The 18,898-nt window shown below is 52.5% G+C and overlaps 2 protein-coding genes across 7 annotated transcripts in view; one reads left to right on the top strand and one right to left on the bottom strand.

The window, feature by feature from the left end:
- LOC110388936 (scaffold attachment factor B1-like) lies at positions 95-13,874 on the top strand. 6 transcript variants are annotated; one of them, XR_002433024.1, is made up of 21 exons: positions 95-605; positions 1,234-1,321; positions 1,834-1,898; positions 1,987-2,265; positions 3,425-3,487; positions 3,749-3,776; positions 4,670-5,168; positions 5,594-5,643; positions 6,002-6,102; positions 6,943-7,092; positions 7,186-7,286; positions 8,214-8,359; positions 8,730-8,818; positions 9,345-9,481; positions 10,091-10,381; positions 10,532-10,566; positions 11,155-11,292; positions 11,875-11,914; positions 12,432-12,550; positions 13,389-13,455; positions 13,691-13,765. XR_002433024.1 is itself a non-coding variant. In XM_021378732.1 (21 exons), exons 1-21 carry the CDS (start codon positions 417-419, stop codon positions 13,815-13,817), a joined length of 2,880 nt encoding a protein of 959 aa, XP_021234407.1. In that variant the 5' UTR covers positions 95-416; the 3' UTR covers positions 13,818-13,874. The 6 variants fall into 6 exon arrangements, 4 of the variants coding, with proteins under 4 accessions (XP_021234407.1, XP_021234411.1, XP_021234409.1 ...); XM_021378732.1 differs by lacking the exon at positions 10,532-10,566 and adding an exon at positions 13,070-13,182 and having other exon boundaries at positions 13,691-13,874; XM_021378733.1 differs by lacking the exons at positions 95-605; positions 10,532-10,566 and adding exons at positions 705-761; positions 13,070-13,182 and having other exon boundaries at positions 13,691-13,874.
- The window catches only part of MPND (MPN domain containing), a 5,292-nt gene continuing 616 nt past the window's right edge, over positions 14,223-18,898 (bottom strand). Inside the window, exons 2-13 of the mRNA XM_021379007.1 lie at positions 18,027-18,461; positions 16,807-17,034; positions 16,218-16,368; positions 15,925-16,009; positions 15,748-15,844; positions 15,602-15,674; positions 15,452-15,528; positions 15,207-15,375; positions 15,063-15,133; positions 14,890-14,979; positions 14,633-14,725; positions 14,223-14,511 (exon numbers count right to left, since the gene is read on the bottom strand). Of these exons, the coding sequence (XP_021234682.1) occupies positions 14,425-14,511; positions 14,633-14,725; positions 14,890-14,979; positions 15,063-15,133; positions 15,207-15,375; positions 15,452-15,528; positions 15,602-15,674; positions 15,748-15,844; positions 15,925-16,009; positions 16,218-16,368; positions 16,807-17,034; positions 18,027-18,461 (1,656 nt within the window). The 3' untranslated portion in view covers positions 14,223-14,424. The remainder of the gene's footprint in view (positions 14,512-14,632; positions 14,726-14,889; positions 14,980-15,062; positions 15,134-15,206; positions 15,376-15,451; positions 15,529-15,601; positions 15,675-15,747; positions 15,845-15,924; positions 16,010-16,217; positions 16,369-16,806; positions 17,035-18,026; positions 18,462-18,898) is intronic.

Genomic DNA, 18,898 nt, shown 5'->3' on the forward strand with positions numbered 1-18,898 from the left:
ACTCCGCGCAAGCTCGGCGAGAAGGGCGACGAATGGCGGAGGGAGGGGGAAGGCGGAGCCTGAGGGAGACGCGAAGCACGACGATGCGCTCCGTGCGCGCCTGAGGGCGGCTCGCGAGCCACTGCGCATGCGCCTGCACCCTGAGACAAAGTGCGGCTGCGCGGCGACGCCAAAACCTACTACTGCGCCTGCGCCGTGGGGCCAAGTGTAGCACTGCGCATGCGCAACTGCGGAGCGTGTGGCATCTTTCCTGCGCGTGCGCTTCGCCCCTCAGTCAGGGTTGTGGGCTCTCCGCGCGTGCGGGCTGCGCTGTCTCTCTCTCCCCTTCTTCTCGGCGCTTTCGCCACCATTTTGTGTTTTAACCGTGGTTCGCGCCGTTGTTTTCACTCGTCGTTTTCGGTCGAAACAACGGCCCTATGGCGGAGAGTCACTCAGCGGCCGGGCAGGGCGAGTACGTGCCTTTGAGCGGGTGCGGAGCGCCCGGATCGGAGCCCGAAACCCGGCGGCTGAGCGAGCTGCGCGTGATAGATCTGCGGGCGGAGCTGAAGCGCCGCAATTTGGATAGCGGTGGGAACAAGAGCGTCCTGACGGAGCGGCTCAGGAAGGTGAGCGGGAGCGCTGCCCCCAGGGAGGGGGGAGGGGGGGGCGCTCACACGGCGCGTGCGCGGCGCTGAGGGGAAAATGGCGCCAAAGCGGCGCTGAGGGAGCGGGGCTGCGCCATGAGGGAGCGGTCCCGTGCCTGCATCGCTGGGCCCCTGAGTGTACGGCTGTGTGCGCTTTTTGTGGCGTTGATTTATTTATTTACTTATTTATTTATTGCTGGTAGCGCGCACGCTGTGTTGTAATCTGTGTTTGGCGCTTCAGGAGCGCGCAGGCGGCTCTGCGCGCTCTCTGTGGGATGCAAGCTTTGGAGACGGCGTAAAATCACGGGATATCCCAAGGTTGGGGCGGTCCTGCAGGGATCAGGGCAGCACTCCGTTACCTGTGCGCTGCTGCAAGTAGAGTCGTGCAGCCGTTAAGGTTGGGCTTGGTGATCTGAGAGAGCTTTTCCAACCCATTCCACGGTGCCCGCTGTCACATCCCTCAGTGCCACATCTCTGCGGTTCTCAGGCAGCTCCGGGGTTGGTGACCCCTTCCCCTGCTGCAGCTGGGGACCGTGTCCTCCCGTCCTGTCATAGAAGCACAGAAATGTTATCCCTCCTAATGCCTACCTTTGTCTGTTCCTTTCCATAGGCCATTGAGGAGGAAGGGGGGAATCCCGATGAAATACCAGTGATCTCCGAAAACACAGTCAAGAGAACTCCAAAAAGAAGCAGCAAAGGTATAAGGGATTCAGGGAGGATTTCTGCCTCTCTTCTCTTTGGGTTTTCTAGCAGTTCTTCTCCATTAACCAGAATCTTGCTTGTTTGTTTTCCCGTCAGTTTGCTTTTCCTTTTGGGAAAGTGTTTGGTTTAATTTTGGCACTGATGCTGAACATTTTGCAATCGCAGTGCTTGCCAGATTTGGATACAGACAGTTTTCCTTGTTTTTTCCTTTTGTTTTTTTTTTCCTTCCTTCCTGTAAACGCCTCTGAGGAAATGAATATTTGAGATAAATAACTGCAAATTCTACTGAGTCAGATGTTGTAAGGGGTACGCAGTGGTGCTGCTCAAAACCTGTGTCAGACCTCAGACTGTACCATCTTACTGGGAGAGAACGTATAAAAACACTCAGTTTTGGAAAATGAGGAAGAAGTGGGTCACCAAATAGAATGGAATACCTGTTGTGATGAAAGTATGTAACTTGAAAATTATATATTCGTAATTCTGACATTCTAACAATCAATGTCATTAGGACGTAGACCAGACGAGGAGGGAGCTGAAGACAACGGCCTGGAGGAGGATTCTGGAGATGGACAGGTATGCGAAGCTGTGTTGGAAGTGAAGTAATAATAGCATTGCTTCCGAGTTACAATGACTATTATATGTACTTTTTTTCTTTTTACAGGAGGATATTGAAGCAAGTTTGGATAACTTGCAAGATATTGACATGATGGATATTAGTGTGTTAGATGAAGCTGAAATAGATAATGGCAATGCTGTAGATTGCGGAGAGGATTACAGTGCTGATAATATTCTTGACTCACTGTCTGATAGTAAAGAAAATGCTGATGCAGAAATGAAAGAACTTCCAGATCAGCCTACAGACTATGCTGTAGGTAACTTGGAGGCATCCCCACAATTTTCAGAAATTAAAGAAGAAACAAGAGAAATACCAGTAATGATGGTATGCATCTCTTATGTGTGTGAAATCAGATTTTTTTTGTTTTATGCTTGTTTGTGTGTTTTGTTTTTCAAATTCAGTAGTGCAACAGTAGCTAAAGAGTAGTTGAAACAATTTGGGGTCTGTTGGTTCTCTTTATCGTTGCTTTTTATTCCTTTACATATTTGGGGAAATATCACTCTTGATTTTAAACGCTTTGGTGCTTTATGTGTGCATCATGTGTACATAGATATCATATGTAGTCTGGGAAGCAATATTTTAATAATGTTCTGAACTCAGTGCTTCACTTTCTACTTCCATTCATGTTTTCATATCTTTCCTTTACGTAGAGGTAAATAAGGCTGCAGTCTTTGTATGTTTTTCCTAATTCGGCTGCATAGCAGCATTATATTCATATTCTAGATGCTTCTTTTTTGTTGAGATATGGCCTTGCAGTTGCTTCAGTGTTACAAGTATTTTGATATTGGTTTTCCATGTGTGTCTGGCTGTTGCCTGACCTTACAACACTACTCATTTGGGCTAGAAGACGATTTTCCTTTAAGTCAAGGGTTTACCTCCTGAAGCATACCACAAAACACATGAAGGAAGTTATTTGTATCCAGTCTGATAGGGAAATATGTGCATTGTTCCATCAGCCCGGTCTGTAAGCTTCCCAAGTGGGTACTTTTTTCTTCCCTCCCAACTCTGAAAGTTACAGAAGTAACCTTAGCTCTATCCTCCAGCATTCCCCCTGCCCTCAAGACGAATGTGAATACTGAGAAAGTAGGGTTTTTTTTTTCCAGTGAGGAAAGAGACAGAATCTAGGTCAACTCCTGCAGTCTTTTCTCAGTATGTAATTGTCTAGTCACAGAGACTTCTTGGTTCTTTGTTTGCCATAGGGAATAACAGAAATGCTGCAGTAAGAATTGACGTTCTTACAAGATTTTTTGTGAGGCAAACCATATTTCAGAGGTACTGAGGGCTTCAGTCAGCGGGGATGGGGAAGCAGTGTTGCAGCCATCAGTCAGTTTTTAACCTCGTTGCTTCTTTTGGGCCTTAGAGATTTTTGCATAACATCAGTGGCCAGTGAAAGTCATGTCCAGCCTTTGATTTCTCATCCAGGTTTCATTTACAATGCCATTATTTGGTAGGTGATGGGGTGTCTGTTCTTCACTTTCTCCAGGTGGAGGTTGAAGACGTTGGAAACAGTTTTGATGCCGCTTCATCTGAATTAATTGAAATAAAGGTAAATGCTGACCTGTTCTTTACAAATGAAAGGCTGTAATGCGCGTCATACAAACTTCGTAAAGAGCAAAAACCTTAAAAAGTAACATGAAGCCATCTTGTGAGAAATGAATTTAAAACGCAGTGGTTTCAGACCTGAGATCAGGTGAACCATAGCAGCTCTTCCCTGATCCTCTTGGTGAGGAAATGGGATGTGCTCCATGCTGGATGGCATCTTGGCCTTTTATTGAGTACTGATACTTCTCTTCCCCCTTCCCCACAGGAAATTGAAGAACTACCTTTGGAGCCAGGTACTGTTTTTGAAAAAATTAAAAAAAAAGTCAGGGCTTTGAAACAGTTTAATTCTTCATTTAATCTTTTTTTGTATCCCTATTTACTTTTAAATTCGTTACTGTAGTGTACATTATTATGATGGAGAAACCAGGTCATGCAGGGTCATAGAGATTGGAAACCCGGTCATATCACCAGATCTGTGGATGACAGCTTATGAAAACGTGTATTTAACGTGATGCAATAGTTGTGTAGAGCTACCATGGAGTTAAAGAGCGAGCCTTAAAGACACAAAGGTTCTGAGCCTAAAACAGATCTTGTGATATCACGCTGTACTCTAGTTCTGTGAATATAAATACAGGAGTGCAGGTATTGGAAGGTGTTGGTACAGAACTTAGAGTGACTGGACTCCAGAAGAAGGAATACAGTGCCATCACGGGAGCTTCCTACAGATCATGTTTGGTTTCTGGACTGCAAACACGCTCGTCTGCTGTCAGAAGAAGCCCAGGTTTCACGTTGGACTGTCTGCTAAAAGAACACCACAGAAAATTGGAAATTGAACTCTCAGTGCTTTGCTATGTTCAGTTAAGCGTCTTGGACTTTGGAAGCTAACTAGAGAAGAAACAGAGCGGAACGGTTCCACGAAGAGGATCAAGGATGAGCCAGAAGGTTTTTGTTAAATCTGGGGGGGGATTTTTCTTCCCTGTTAACGTGTGAGGGCTGATGCGGTAGTGTGTCAGAGTGCAGTGAGCGTAGTACTTGTAACACTGTGTACACTAGGGTTTTCCAATCTCTGTGTAGCTTAGGCGTTCTCTTGGTGTTAGTGTGGCAGCCATGCCAGTTCCACGTTTGTGATTGCTGTATTTCCCTGGTGATTAAACCTTGTGCCATTCTATTCCTGTTAAATCCGTAGAAAATGAGAAAATACTCGACATTTTGGGGGAAACTTGTAAATCTGAGCTCCTTAACGAAGAAACCTCCGAAGCGGAGCAGCCCCATGCACAGGAAGCAAGTAACGTGGTGCCAGGCAAGAGGCTAGCAGAGGAAGAGGACGCTCTTGGTGCCGCTCAGTCGGAGGAAGATGCTTTAGATTTGGACAGCAAATCGGCACAAGCTATGGCAAGGAAGGAGGCAAAGCGTTTAGTAGTAGCAAAAGGGGAGACAAGTGAACAGACAATAGAGGAAGAGAAGCTGGACTCTGGCTCTTTAGTAGTAGAGAGCGTAAGCGATCAGAGTAGCAAGCGCTGCCAAGGCCTGGAAGCCTCTAGTGGGGAAACAGCGGAGAGAGGCGCAGGCCCCGAAGGCAAAGATAGCAAAGAAGAAGGCAAGAAAACAGAAGACAAAGCTAATTCAGAGGAATCCCCTGCTACTAAAGAGTCCTCAGCCAGTGAGGGCGGTGATCAGAAAAAGAGGTTTGTTTTTTCTCCGTTATAGACCAGATGCTATCTTTTGTCATGGGTCGTTAAGTGATGCGAATAAGCTGTTTCCTTCAATTGGCCACCACGCCTGCTGAAATTGTAGCCTATTGCTAAAGAATCGGTTTTATTTCTCCTTGTGCAGAGTTGTTGTTTTCTTTAAGCACAGAGGGTTTGATTTCTTTCCTTCCTCAACCTTCAAAGGTTGTTTTCTTAAATTATTCTAATTTCTGTCATCTGCAAAACAGAATTAATTGTCTTCTTAAGTATACGTGTCCCATATTTCCAGTCAGTCTTCCAAAAATTTGCAATGGTACCTTTTATTTCAGAAATAATTTTTACTGGTAGGTATAACACTCTAGTGTGCAATCTAGACTTATTTATTTTACGCTGGGTTGAATAACGTGTTGTTTTGTCTTTAGCCCTGTTGAGGAGGACAGAGATACAAAGCAAGCCTCCAAGGATGAGAAAGGTATGCTTTTTCCGTTAGAAAATAAAAATACAAACTGAAAAAAGTTGGTTTTGAATTAACTTTTAATACTTTATCGTTCTCTTCAAATCGATTAGAATGGAAGGAGGCCTGTGTGCAGGTGAAAACTCATGAGGGCTATTCAAACATGGAGTTCAAAAGCTAATTGTTGAAGGCCCCAATCTGTCTGCTGTTTTTAAGTGGGAACGGTTTGGAAGCAGTAAAATTACTATTGTGCTTGAAGAGGTTTAAGCAGGAGGGGAAAGAGTAGAGTTGTAGAGCAGCTGTTTTCTCACTGCCGCTTTGTTGTGTACGTGGTGGTTGCTTGGTCTTTGATGTTGGGCTTTTTCTCTTCACTCAGGCCGTGCAGGCAGTGGTTCTGGCAGAAATCTCTGGGTCAGTGGTCTCTCATCCTCCACGAGAGCAACGGACTTGAAGAATCTTTTCAGCAAGTACGGGAAGGTGCGTGGTGGGTATGCGAGCTAACAAATAGTTAATCTGTTTCCTAGGATGACCTAGAGCTTAGCTGCAGTTTTTTTCTAATAACTGGGTGGACTAAGCATTTAACTTTTCCTGTTTTCTATTGAAACGCTGTATCTGGAAGTAATAAATCTCACAAGTAACGTTGTCTGTGATGGGACAAAAGGAAAAGAGATGTTTTAGAGAATCCCTGCGCAGCTGCTCTAAAAATAAGGCACTTCTGGATGTCAGTGTAGCACTTACGGAGGGCAGCTCTAGCCAAGACCACCTCCCCTTCCTCCTGCTCCTCTGGGTGTGGTATTCCATGTTTGTGTCACTGCGTGCTTGCTTCTGCACTCTCACACGTAGACATTTGTGGATAGAAACTGACAGAGATGTCTCCTAAGAAAAGGCAGATGAATTATATTATTTTCCTGCTTATGTGTTTTTAAATTAGCCTCCTCCTCAGCACCTTTTAAAGTGCTGTGGTTTTATGGTGACCTCTCTTTCCAGAGCTGTATCACCAAATCAGTTCCACAAACCATCACAGGATTCTTGGATATTTTGTGAAGTCCAGCTTAGTTGAGGCACTTTCAGAGCCCCCTGGGCCCAGCAGTGTTTGTGTCAGGTTAAAATGATACACTGTCTTTTACTGCTTCTGAGATGAGCTTGGTGCTGCTGTCTGGGAGTGCCAGTGAAACACTGTGACAGGAATGTTTCCTACACACTAAAAGTGAGCAGACACTGTGCTATTAAACAGAGCTGCTCACGTGGTTGGTTCGAATTTCTTTGCCCTTGCTTCTGCTAACACAGAATGGTGGGTTTTTTTTTTTTCCCCTGCAGGTGGTTGGTGCAAAAGTGGTGACAAATGCTCGCAGCCCGGGTTCTCGCTGCTACGGCTTCGTGACGATGTCCACGTCTGAAGAAGCCACCAAGTGCATTAATCACCTCCACAGGACAGAGCTGCACGGGAAGATGATTTCTGTGGAGAAGGTCGGTGGTGGCTCCGTGTGATGGTGTTGGGAAGGAAGGTGCAATTTAGTGCCTGTGTTTTATTGTTAAAAACACTTCTTGCTGAAATTCTAGGCGAAAAATGAACCAGCTGGGAAAAAGCCTTCGGACAGAAAGGAAGGTGAAGCACGGAAGGACAAGGACAGGCACCACTCTGCAGATTCCAAATCCGAGAAGTAAAGTGTTTTGTGTGTTCCTTTTTTTGATATATATTTCCTGTGTTTAAAGACGGCTCGTTTGAAACGCAGCCATGAGGCAAAAGGGGACAGTAATTGCAGTAAGTCTTGATTTGCTACTTGCTGCATCTGGAGTGGGAATCATAGTGGGAAAAAAACTGGGAGAAATAGCCATAAGTGCATCTTAATTGGTCCTCTGTTAAAAAACAGGGAGAGCTTTAGGGTTCTGTAACAAAACACGCCAGTTGTGTGAGATAATGTCACTCTTCACATAAAGCAATATTTGTTAAATCAGGATTTTGTCCTCTGATCTGATTCCGGTTTGTTTTGCTCTTTGGTGGTTGGACTAGATGGTCTCAGTGGCTTTTCCAGCCTTAGTGATTCTGTGGCTGAACTGACAAATCTTCTTTTGATAGCCTGAATGATGAGTAAGCAAGATCCCCATACTTTGTTCTTCAGGTGGTCTTGTCTTTTTGAGAGAGGCGTTTTGCCATGAGGTAGTAACTAACTCCCATCGAGTAACAAAAGACCTGGTAAAGGAGTGGCAGGCTGAGCTCTTTGCATCAGATGCACAAGTATTTGTTTGTAAAAGCTTCTCTTCTGGTGGAGCTCAGCCTGTAGCTGGGTGAGCCCCCTTCTCCCTGTGCTATGCAGGAACTTTAAATGCAGAAGAGAAGATTTGTATTTCTAGCACTCGCGCTCTCCGCATGCTGAGAAGGATCATCTGTAGTTTGTCACTTCCAGGCAGCCTTAGCAGAGCACTGTTTGCTGCTCTCCAGCACCTGTACGAGGACACCATGGCCTGCTGCCACTGCTCAGCAGCATGGGAGTGCTTTTTGGAATGCCTTTTTCTTTTGACTTGATCACTAGGAGTGGTTACTTGGTGCTTTCTGTCAGGTTTTCTATTAAAGCGACGTTTGCCTGTAGGTCTGCTGGTGTTAAAAAGGAGGAGAAGGCTGACAAAAAAGATGATGCGAAGAAATCGGAGAAAGATTCAAAAGATGAGAAAGAGGGGAAAGAGAAAGAGGAGCAGAAAGCTGGGGCCTCTGATCGATCCAGGGCGAGCAAATCAGGTACGTTCACGAGTATACTTGTTTCAGAATATCCGTGCAGTCTGAGCAGCTGTGAAGAAGCTTGTATATCATTAACTCTGGCAGAAGTATGTGTTTTGTAGCCATAAAAATAAGTTTCAATTTGCTTTCTTGTAACCACCATCCCTGCTAGAAAATGCTTCTTCACTGAAATATTGTGCAAACTTCACTGCCCTCTGCCCCAGCTTAGCAGATGGCTGGTAAGCTGTTTCAATCACGGATACTTTATAAGTCATTTAAGAACCTTGGTAAAATAAGTCTTTATTGCTTAATATCTTGATGGTTTAAAGCTCTTGTGAGAATTTCTGAACACCTGGAGTATTGTTTATTCTTGAGTGCCTTTGCTTTCTAGCAAGTCGAGGAACTGAAAGGACAGTGGTAATGGATAAATCTAAAGGAGAACCCGTTATTAGTGTGAAAACGTCAGCCTCCAAGGAGAGGGTAAGCACAGCTCCATGAACTCTTCTGTGTAAAAGCAGGTGTAAATGATTTCACCTGAGTTGTGGCTGGGGAGTTTTTTTTCCCCTTGCATGTGGGGAGCAGTTGACTCGTGCAATATTTGATGAAGCATTACGGTGTCAGTTGCACCATGAAGGCACGTACTGGTGTGTCACCTCCTTGCAGTTGCTGCTGCCGGGGCTGAGGAAGTAGAACTGTAATTTGACAGTGGTGCTACGATGATCCATTTCAACGAGGGTGGTGACCGGTGACCTTTACAGTGGGGTATCACTTACCACCAGTGCAGCCCGGGTCATGTGCCTCTAATATTTATAAGCAGTTACGCTCTGTAGAAGTTGTAGCCAAATTGTGGGTGCTTCTCACCAACTTTTCCATGGAGTTGTGATGCTATTTACCTCTAGGAGGAGCGATGGCCTCCTGTGGGTTAACATGAAGCGGGCGTTTTGCCTGGGCCTTGTAGCTACGGGCGCGCTGTGTTTAGCTGACGTATCCCTTGGATTTAACGCAGAGCACGAAAAGCCAGGACCGCAAATCCGAGAGCAAGGAGAAGCAAGATATCTTGTCGTTTGATAAAATCAAGGAGCAGCGGGAACGTGAGCGGCAGCGGCAGAGGGAGCGAGAGATCAGGGAAACGGAGAGGCGCCGGTGAGTGCTGGCTTCGGCTCGGCGCCGTGGGCGCGGTGCTTCGTGCCTCCCTAGCTGTGTTTGGAACAGGGCTCAGTGTGGCTCTGTGCAGGCCCTTGCTCAAGTCACTTTGATGCTGAGCTGTGGCTTGAACAGATCCAATGATGAATTAATGGTGAATTCTTGTTAGTGGAACCAGGCGTCTCCAAGCTCGTGCTTCTGAGGAGGCTGCTGTTGAGTGGTAACTTCTGTAGGCACTTCCAGCTCCCGCGTTCTGCTCCATCAGAATTGAGTTTCGTAATACTTGTGTTCTCCCTGAAGGTTTTGAAATGCTTTCTAAGCACCTTATTTGTCAGAGTTCTGCATTAGGACACGCTATGCTCTACAAAAACTTTCTCAACCCAGCGTACAGCAGCTGTGTTACTTAGATAGAATGCTTGACTTGACTTCTTTCATTTACAGGGACTCTTTTTTATTAAGCGGCTTTGGTTTAGTTGAGGAGAGACCATTTATATTTAATCAGCTATTGGGAAGAACATAATTTTTGTTTTGAAAGGCAAACTAACAGAAACGAGCAATAAAGCCTCGAGATAATTGACTGAAAAACAAAACTGTTTGGTTTTCAATTAGAGAGAGAGAAAGGCGAGAACGAGAGCAGCGCCTGCAGGCCATTCACGAGCGGGATGAAAGGCAGAGGCTCCAGAGAGAGCGGGAGCGACTTGAATTTCAAAGGCAGCGTCTTGACAGAGAGCGCTTGGAGAGGGAGAGATTGGAGAGGGAGAGAATGCACATCGAGCAGGAGAGGAGGAGAGAGCAGGAGCGAATCCAGCGGGAGAGGGAAGAGCTGCGGCGGCAGCAGGAGCAGCTGCGCTACGAGCAGGAGCGGAGATCTGCCATGAGGAGGCCGTACGATGATGGCAGGTACCTGTCACTGCGAGAAGTCAGGCTCTGGCCACGTCCACCTGCAGACAGAGCGTTCTAAAGCGTGTGTCATTTGTGAGTGCTCTCACTAAAACTGCTGCCGGGGCTCCCAGCCAAACGCTTACTGACACGTTGCTGTTAATATTTCAGTGTTGATCTTCAGAAAAAGCTGAAGTCACACCGAGGTATGCGTAGGCACAAGTTAATTCTTTCAAAGCTGCTACGATAATGGGCGATTTCCTATAGGGGACTGACTGAGAATAGAAATCCTGTGTAGATAAGGATGCAGGAAAACAGCGTCAGGTTGTGGTGGAGGAGGGTTAGATTGGAAATCAAGCAGAATTTCTTCATGGAGAGAGCGGTCGGGTGTTGGAACGGGCTACCAGGGCGGGGTCCCCGTATGGGCAGGTATTAAAGATGTGTGGGCATGGCACAGGACGTGGCTCAGAGATGCACCCAGTAGGCCAGGCTGATGGTTGCACTTGGTCTTCTCCAGCTTGGACGATTCTGGGATTCTAAACTGTCAGGGATGCCAGCAGGAGCGGGTGCTTGTTCTCCTGTCTGCCCCTGCTGATGTTCCACTTCTCGTGTGGCACTGATGCAGCAAGCTCCAGTCCTGAAACAAATGCGGCGGCAGCTTAACCCTCCAGGGGTTTTAATTACAAATCACAAGTAACTGGTAGAATAATTGGATTGAATGTGGTTGGATCTCAAGGTCTCGCTCGGGAGATGGAGACAGGAAGACTGCACAGGGTTTGTTTCCTCTCTTGCAGGCGAGATGATCCGTACTGGCCGGAGGCGAAGCGCATGGCGCTGGATGACAGGTACCACTCCGAGTTTGTTCGCCAGGACCGCTTCCACGACTTCGACCACAGGGATCGCGGCCGATACCAGGATCATTCCTTGGACAGGTCAGCGCAAGGCAGACGCTCTCCTTCCCGTACCTTGAAGGAATCTCGGTGTCTTTCTGCTTTACTCATGGCTTGAACAGTGCTGAAAACAAAGCAGCGAGCCTCGTGCTTTTCTTCGATCCAAGATTTAAAGATTTCCTTTTGCTTTAACACTTTCCCTACTTCTTCACGGCCTAGCTTACGCTGCCTTTAATCCCACAGACTGCAGAAGTGCTCTGCACAGTGCTGCAGGTGCTTTGGTTTGCTCTCCGAGGAGCTCTGGGAGGAGCTGTCCCACTTTGCTTTTGCTTGTAACTCGTTTCTGGTGCTGGTGGGTTCACTCTGTTCTTCCTTGGCTCCAGGTCCGGCCTTGTCCTCCGCCATGCCTCGGTGACAGCTGAATTACTCATTGCTATAAGTCTTACTTTGATCTCTTTGTATGCGTGCCTACTGAAACCAAAACTCATCTCAGTGTGCTGCAGCTAAACAGGTGCAGGCGTTCCCAGGCTTAGAACCTTCCCGGTACAAAGGTCCACGCACTGCTTCACACAACCACCAGAATTACGGCTGTGCTGGTTTAACTGAGCCTTTCTTTCCTTCCAGGAGAGAAGGTTCAAGAGGAATACCAGATCGAGATGGGCAGGTGGGTCGTGTCCACGTAACAGCTTCATTTTAAACAAGTTCCAATGGAACTGCTGCTGGGGTTGAGGCGAGCTTGTGTTCCCTCAGAAGTCCTGAGTGCTGCACCAGGAGGTGATGTGTGGTGAGAGGTGCTTGCAGCCCCAGCTGTCTGTGATGTGGCAGGAGCTGGTTCCTGCAGCGCTGCGTGCGTATCTGCCCGGCGTTCCCTTCTCTCACATGCACCTTAGCAGGATGTAGAAAGATTTTATTTTTCTGCAGAGGGGGAAAAAATGCAGACATTCTGTTAAAAGAAAAGATCTGCACCCACTGACAGCAGGAGCACGAGCTGTGCTGTGAAACTAAACTCGTGTCCGGGGTGAACTGCAGGGGGTAGCAACAGGGGAACCAGTGAAGCACGAGCCAGCTGCTGCTTTAAGTTCTGAACTCTGTGCAGCAGCAGCCTCCGAGGAGACGCGGTGCTGCTGGCAGGAAGGAAGCTGCTGGCAGCTCTGGCTGTAACCGTCCCGCTTGCCTTGCAGCATTACCCGGATGAGCGGCACGGAGCGCCCGAGCGCCACGCGCGGGATTCCCGCGATGCCTGGGGTTACGGCTCCGACCGCAGGATGAACGAGGGCAGAGGGATTCCCCCGCAGACCCGGTTAGTGCCCGGCGCGTGAGGGACGCGAGGCGCTGCCGCTCTGCTCCTGCAGTGGGTGAACCCTCGCAGGGCGGTGGCAGGAGCGGTCTCACGGCACGAATCCCTTCTCCTCGTCGTTCCTTTGAGCATTTCTCCCCTCTGGACACGTAAGGAGTTCAGGGAGCGAAGAGGCGCTCTTTGTAAGCAGCTTCCCTGGTACAGAGGAGGTTGGGTGCTGTTAGCTGCTGCAGGGAGCCCCACAGAGGCAGCGCTCGCAGTTAGCGCTCAGGTGTTGAGCAGGTGGAGGGCACGGGGGGAGCTGAGCCCGGTGCTGGTGGTTCCCGTGCGAGGCAGTGGCTCAGGCTGGACGCCCCGGGTGCACGGCGCTCGGTTCTGTGCAGGCACGCCAGGCAGTTGGTCCGTGTCTAATCCAGTCTGTTGTGACACTAAGCACCTAGGTCGCTCCGAAAGTCGTGCCTCCTGCGCTGAGAAAAAAACGATAAGGGACGCACCTAGAAGATTTTCTTTTATTTTTTTAAGAGATGGACGTGACTGGGGAGATCATGGTCGAAAGTTAGAGGGGCATCAAGATCGTTCATGGCAGGGCAGTGTGGCTGGAGGAATGATGGGACGGGATCATGAGAGATGGCAAGGTACACTTGCTGCTTACCAGTGTGATCGTGGTCTTTCTATCAATTACTGCTGCTGAACTTCTGGTGGTAATTAAAGCCTGCGGAGCTTAACAGCGCTACCGAGAAAGCACCTAAAACTCTGGGGACCATGTGGCTTTTCTGGTAGGAAAACACCAAGGCCTTTCTCCTCCCCCCACCTCTTCTTTCTCTCGTTTCTCTGTGCTCAGGTGGTGATAGAGGCGCGCCTGGTCAGCCGGGACCAGGCCCCGTGATGAACCGAGGAGGGCTGGCAGGGTAAGGCGCCGCGGCTCGTCGTTTTCCTAAGGCCAGGTCTGAGTAACAGCAGAAATTCCCGCATCCAAAGCGCGAAGTCAGACGTTGGGATGGGGCTCGAGTGTGGGTTTGCGAGTGGCAAAAAAAAAAAAAAAAAAGAAACAACCACCAAAAACCGAAGCAGCTTCCTTTTGTCAGACGTGCAGCAGCGCCTCGTTCCCTGCCGCGTTTCCAACGTCTCTGCTCTTGTTCCCAGGCGCGGAGGCTTCACACCAGGCCCAAACCAGAGGCAGATGGTGCCGAGTGCTGGAGTGCAGGGGGGGTTTGCAGGCCAGGAGCGGACGAACAGAGCGAGCGAGCCCCGCTTCGCCCGCCGCTACTGACAGCGCTTCAACTAGACAGATCTATATACACAAATATATCTATTTTTTAATACGAAACGCCAGTGGGGGTGAATTTTATTAAGCAGCGTCACCTCGAATTTGTGATGACGAAAAAGCAAGACTGCTGCTGCCACGCCGTAGCCAAACGCTCGTCTCGACGCCGCTGCTTGGTTTCCTTTTTTCGTTAGGAAGGTGTTGTTGGTCAGCACTGAAGTTCCTGTTAGTGCAACATTCCATTTTTCCAAACCAATAAACCCAGCTGGTGGCTGACAAACAAGCAGTTCCTTCTTCCCGTGGTCTTGGCTTCGCGGGGTGGGCTTGAAGGAGGCGTGGTGCTCTCGGCACAGAGGGGTCTGTGCCCGAGGGCCCCTTGCACGTCCCTGTCTGCTGTGAAAGAGGGGACGCTGTGTTTTCTCATTTATTTCTCCGTGCTTTGTTACACTGTGAAAGCGTTGGGACCCCACGCGTCCCCCACCTCCGCCACCACCCTCCCTGTCACTGCTGCCCTGCCCTGGGCCCCCAGCTGCCGGCTCCGGGTCCCTGCACTGGGCTCCTGGGAGCAGCAGGCGCTGCCGCATCCACACGGTGCTGCTCGCAGCTCCCCCCCTCAGCTGCTGTGCCTCAGCAGGCCGTAGATCTGCTCCAGGATGTGGGCGAAGCTCTGGTCCTTGGGGCTGCGGGAGGCCAGGGAGCCCTGCGGAGAGGAACGCGGCGCTGGGCTCAGCTCTGCTCCGCAGCGGGGTGGGATAAAACCACGAGCGGCTCCCAGGGGGATCGGGGTGGGTAGGGCCGAGCTCACAGAAAACACTCCCCACCTTCAGCTTGTCCAGGTAGGTCTGGTCCTGGCTCCACAGCTCCTGGAACTTCACCAGGTCGGGGGCTCCTTTGTAGAACTCCACCAGCAGCGTCTGGAGGTGTGGGGAGGGGGCTGCGCTGGGGCTGGGTGCTCCTTCCCCCCCCCCCCCCCCAGCAAAACGAGGATGGAGGAGGTAGATTGTCCCCACGGCCAGGATGGGCGGCGGGGACACGGGCTGGCTTTGGGCTGAGGGCCTGGCTCCTGCCCCGCGCTCACCATCTCCTGCAGCACGTCGTTGGTGAGGAAGCCGTCCTGGATGTAGGCCACCTCCACGTCCATGGGGATGCCGTAGTCGTTGGGCCGTTGCTGGATGAGAGGGGAGCGGGGTCACCCGCCCAGCACCATGCTGGGACCGCCCCGAGCGGGGGACGGGGACCGGGACCGCTCACCTCCGGCGGCGGCATCACCCAGAAGGGCGCGATCTTGGACTCCACCCCGGGGTTACCGTGATAGTACGGCCCTGGGAGCAGACGGGGGGGCTGGTGGGGGGGAAATGCGGCCGTGACCCCCCCCCACGGGGGCCGGGTGCTCACCGCAGATGAGGGCCAGGCAGGGCTGGAAGCCGTTGCCGCTGCCCTGCAGCTTGAGCTGGTAATCCATCTGCGCGTCGATGTCGTGCAGGGAGGGCAGCGCGGGGCCGAAGGGGTGGCTGTGGTACCAGCCCACCAGCGACAGCCCCCGCAGGAACAGGCTCTGGCAGATCTGGGACACGCGGACACCGTCGGACCCCGACATCACCGGGGGAGGGGAGCGGGGGGGTCACCCGGGGGGGCTTTACCTCCTCCTCCACGGCGCCCGCGGCCTCGGCGTCACCCAGGCGGCTCCGGCACGGGAACGCGCGCAGCACGGTCAGCACTGCGGGGACACGGCGCTGGGTGGCTCTGCCGGGGGCTGGGGGACGTTCCCCCCCACCCACCCTGCTGCCTACGCTGCGTGTTGGTGTCCCAGCGGCCCCCCAGGTACCCCACCACTTCGCTGCGCGTCAGGTGGCTGTGGAAATCCTAAAGGAAAAGGGAATGCACAGAGAGAATCCCAAAAAGGGATCCCGAGATCCGAACAGCGGAGGGGACGCACCAGCAGCAGGAGGACGTTGCTGGAGATGGCCACGTTGAAGGGCTGGAACTTATTGATGGCGGCGAAGGACGTCACCTCCACCAGCGTCTGCGGGTTCCTGCAAGAGATGCAGCCCCGCTCCCCCCGGCCCTCCCCACCCCGAGGGCTCCCCGAGAGGTGACGGAGGTGATGCCCTACCTGGCGGCATCGCGCGTGCCCAGCGTGCAGTAGCGGACGGGCGCCCGGGCCTTGCTCTCCAGCCTCCTCCCCGGGGGGGTGGGCTCTGCACAGCAGTGTACAGCACCCCATTACCACCACCATAACCCCATAACCCCATTACCACCACCGTAACCTCATTACCACCACCATAACCCCGTAACCACCACCATAACCTCATTACCACCACCATAACCCCATAACCACCACCACTACCACCACCATAACCCCATTACCGCCACTGCCGCCCCGTTTCTACCACCATTACCGCTCACCCTGCTCTGCTGCGCTGCGGCCCAGCTGCTTCTTGCTCTTCTCCTCCATTCTCTTGGTGGCTGCTGGCTCTGGTGCGGGTGTCCTGCCGTCCCCGGCCTCCTCCTCCTCCTCCTCGGGCAGCTCGTCCTCCTCGCCTTCACTGGGCAGCGCCTGGGGCAGAGCGCCAGGAGGGGGCTGAGGGCCGTGCCCACCCCCAGGGACCATCCTTGAGGACATTGAAACCCCCCAAGGCACCTCCTGGGGAACAGCCGTGAGGACACCCCAGGCCCATCCTTGGGGACACCCATGGAGACCTGAGGCACCTCTCTGGGACAGCCATGGGGACCCCCTGAAACACCTCACCGGGGACACCCCAAGGCCCCAGGACACCTCCTTGGGGTCACCAGTGCAGACCTGAGGCACCTTCTTGGGGACACTCCAAGGCTCCACCTTGGGGACACCCACGGGGACCCCTGAGACCCCTCCTTGGGGACACGCCAGTCCCCAGGGCACCTGCTTGGGGTCTCCCATGGGGACACCCCAGCTCTGTCCTCGGCGATACCAACCGGGACCTGAGACCCCTCTCTGGGGACACCGCCGGGTTCCCACCTCGTCGCCGGGCGTGTGGGGCTGGTGCCGGCGCAGCCAGGCGGCCTTGTACTGGTCCAGCCGCTGCCCCTTGTAGCGCACGGAGGCCCAGCCGCAGCCCGACTTCTTGGCGGGGTTCACCAGGCGCTTGCAGTGCGTGGCCCAGGCGCTGGGCGAGCCGAACACCTGCCCCGTCTCCTGCCACGTGATGGCCCCATCCGCCCCCAGGTCCCCCACAAACTTCTTGCCCTGGGAGGAGCGGGGAGGGCCGATATGGGCCGTGTCCTCATTGCCATGTCCCCATCCGTGTCCCTGCCTGCATGTCCCCATCCATTTCCCCATCCACATCCTCACCCATGGCCCCATTGCCGTGTCCCCATCCATGTCCCCATCTGTGTCCCCATCCCTGTTCCCCATTGCCATGTCCCCATCCATGTCCCTATCTGCATGTCCCCATCCATTTCCCCATCCACATCCTCACCCATGGCCCCATTGCCATGTCCCCATCTGTGTCCCCATCCATGTCCCCATCCCTGTTCCCCATTGCCATGTCCCCCTCCATGTCATAGCATCATAGAATCATGTCCCCATCCACGACCCCATCCATGTCCCCATTGCCATGTCCCAGCTGCCGTGTCCTCATCCACGTCCCTATCAGTGTCCCCATTACCATGTCCCCATCCATGTCCCCATCCACACACTCATCCGTGTCCCCATCCATATCCCCACCCATGTTCTCATCAATGTCCCCACCAACGACCCCACTGCCATGTCCCCATTCATGTCCTAGAATCATAGAATCATGTCCCCATCCATGACCCTATCTCCATGTCCCCATTGCCATGTCCCCACTGCCATGTCCCCATCCATGTCCTCATCCATGTCCCTATCACCATGTTTCCACCCATTCCCACATCAGTGCCCCCATCCATGTCCCATGTCCCCCTCCATGTCCTCTTCAGTGTCCCCATTGCCACGTCCCCATCCCCATCCACGTCCCCACCTATGTCTCCATCCATGTCCTCATCAATGTCCCCATTGCCATGTCTCCATCCATGTCCCCATTCATGCCCCCACCCATGTCCCCATGATTGTCCCCATCCACGTCCCCATCCCTGTCCCCATCACCACGTCCCCATCCCCACCCATGTCCCCATGATTGTCCCTATCCATGTCCTCCTCAATGCCCCCATCACCACGTCCCCATCCCCCCCATGTCCCCACGTCCCCGCCGCCCTCACCAAGTAGTAGATGGAGAGGACCCCACGTCCCGGCTCCAGGAGCCCATCGCGGAGCAGCACGCGCAGAGTGATGCCCCGACGTGTGAGCACGGCCCCCCGGGACCCCCCCGCCGCCCTCGCCCCGCTGTCGGGCTCCGGCTCGGCCTCGTCCAGCCCCGGCTCCAGCTCATCCTCCTCCTCCTCCGCACACTCGTCCCCACTCGGGGAGGCGGCCGCCAGCGCTGCGGGGCGGGGGGGAACAGCGCCTGTGTCACCACCCCCACCCCAAGTGGGGTATCCCCACCCCCTGGGGGCAGCACCTTTGGGTGTCCCCGACCATGGGGAGACGCAGAGGGCATTGTCACAGCGGAGGTGGGATGGGTGGAAATGGGATGGGTGGAAATGGGATGGGTGGAAATGGGATGGGTGGAAATGGGATCGATGGAAATGGGGACGCTGGGGGCATGAGCACAGAGGGACATGGGGATGAGAGGGGATGGGGGAGAGGGACGGAGGGGATGTGGGGACATGGGGATACAGGGGGCAGCAACGTGGGGATGTGGGGATTTGGGGATGGAAGGATACGAGGATATGAGGATGCGGGGATACAGGAGTACGGGGATAGGGAGATATGGGGATGTAAGGAAATGAGGATACGGGGACGTGGGGATGTGGGGACGCAGGGACATGAGGATACGGGAACACGAAGATACAGGGATATGGGGATGTGGTGACATGGGGACATGGGGACACGGGGATATGGGGGTACAGGGACATGGGGATACAGGGATGTGGGGACACAGGGATATGAGGACACGGGGACACGGGGACATGGGGACGCGGGGGGGGCACGGCGCTCGGGGAGGGGCAGCCCCGGCCCGGTGCCTTCGTGC

The sequence above is a fragment of the Numida meleagris genome, chromosome 27 (genome assembly GCF_002078875.1).
Source record: "Numida meleagris isolate 19003 breed g44 Domestic line chromosome 27, NumMel1.0, whole genome shotgun sequence".
Taxonomy (NCBI): domain Eukaryota; kingdom Metazoa; phylum Chordata; class Aves; order Galliformes; family Numididae; genus Numida; species Numida meleagris.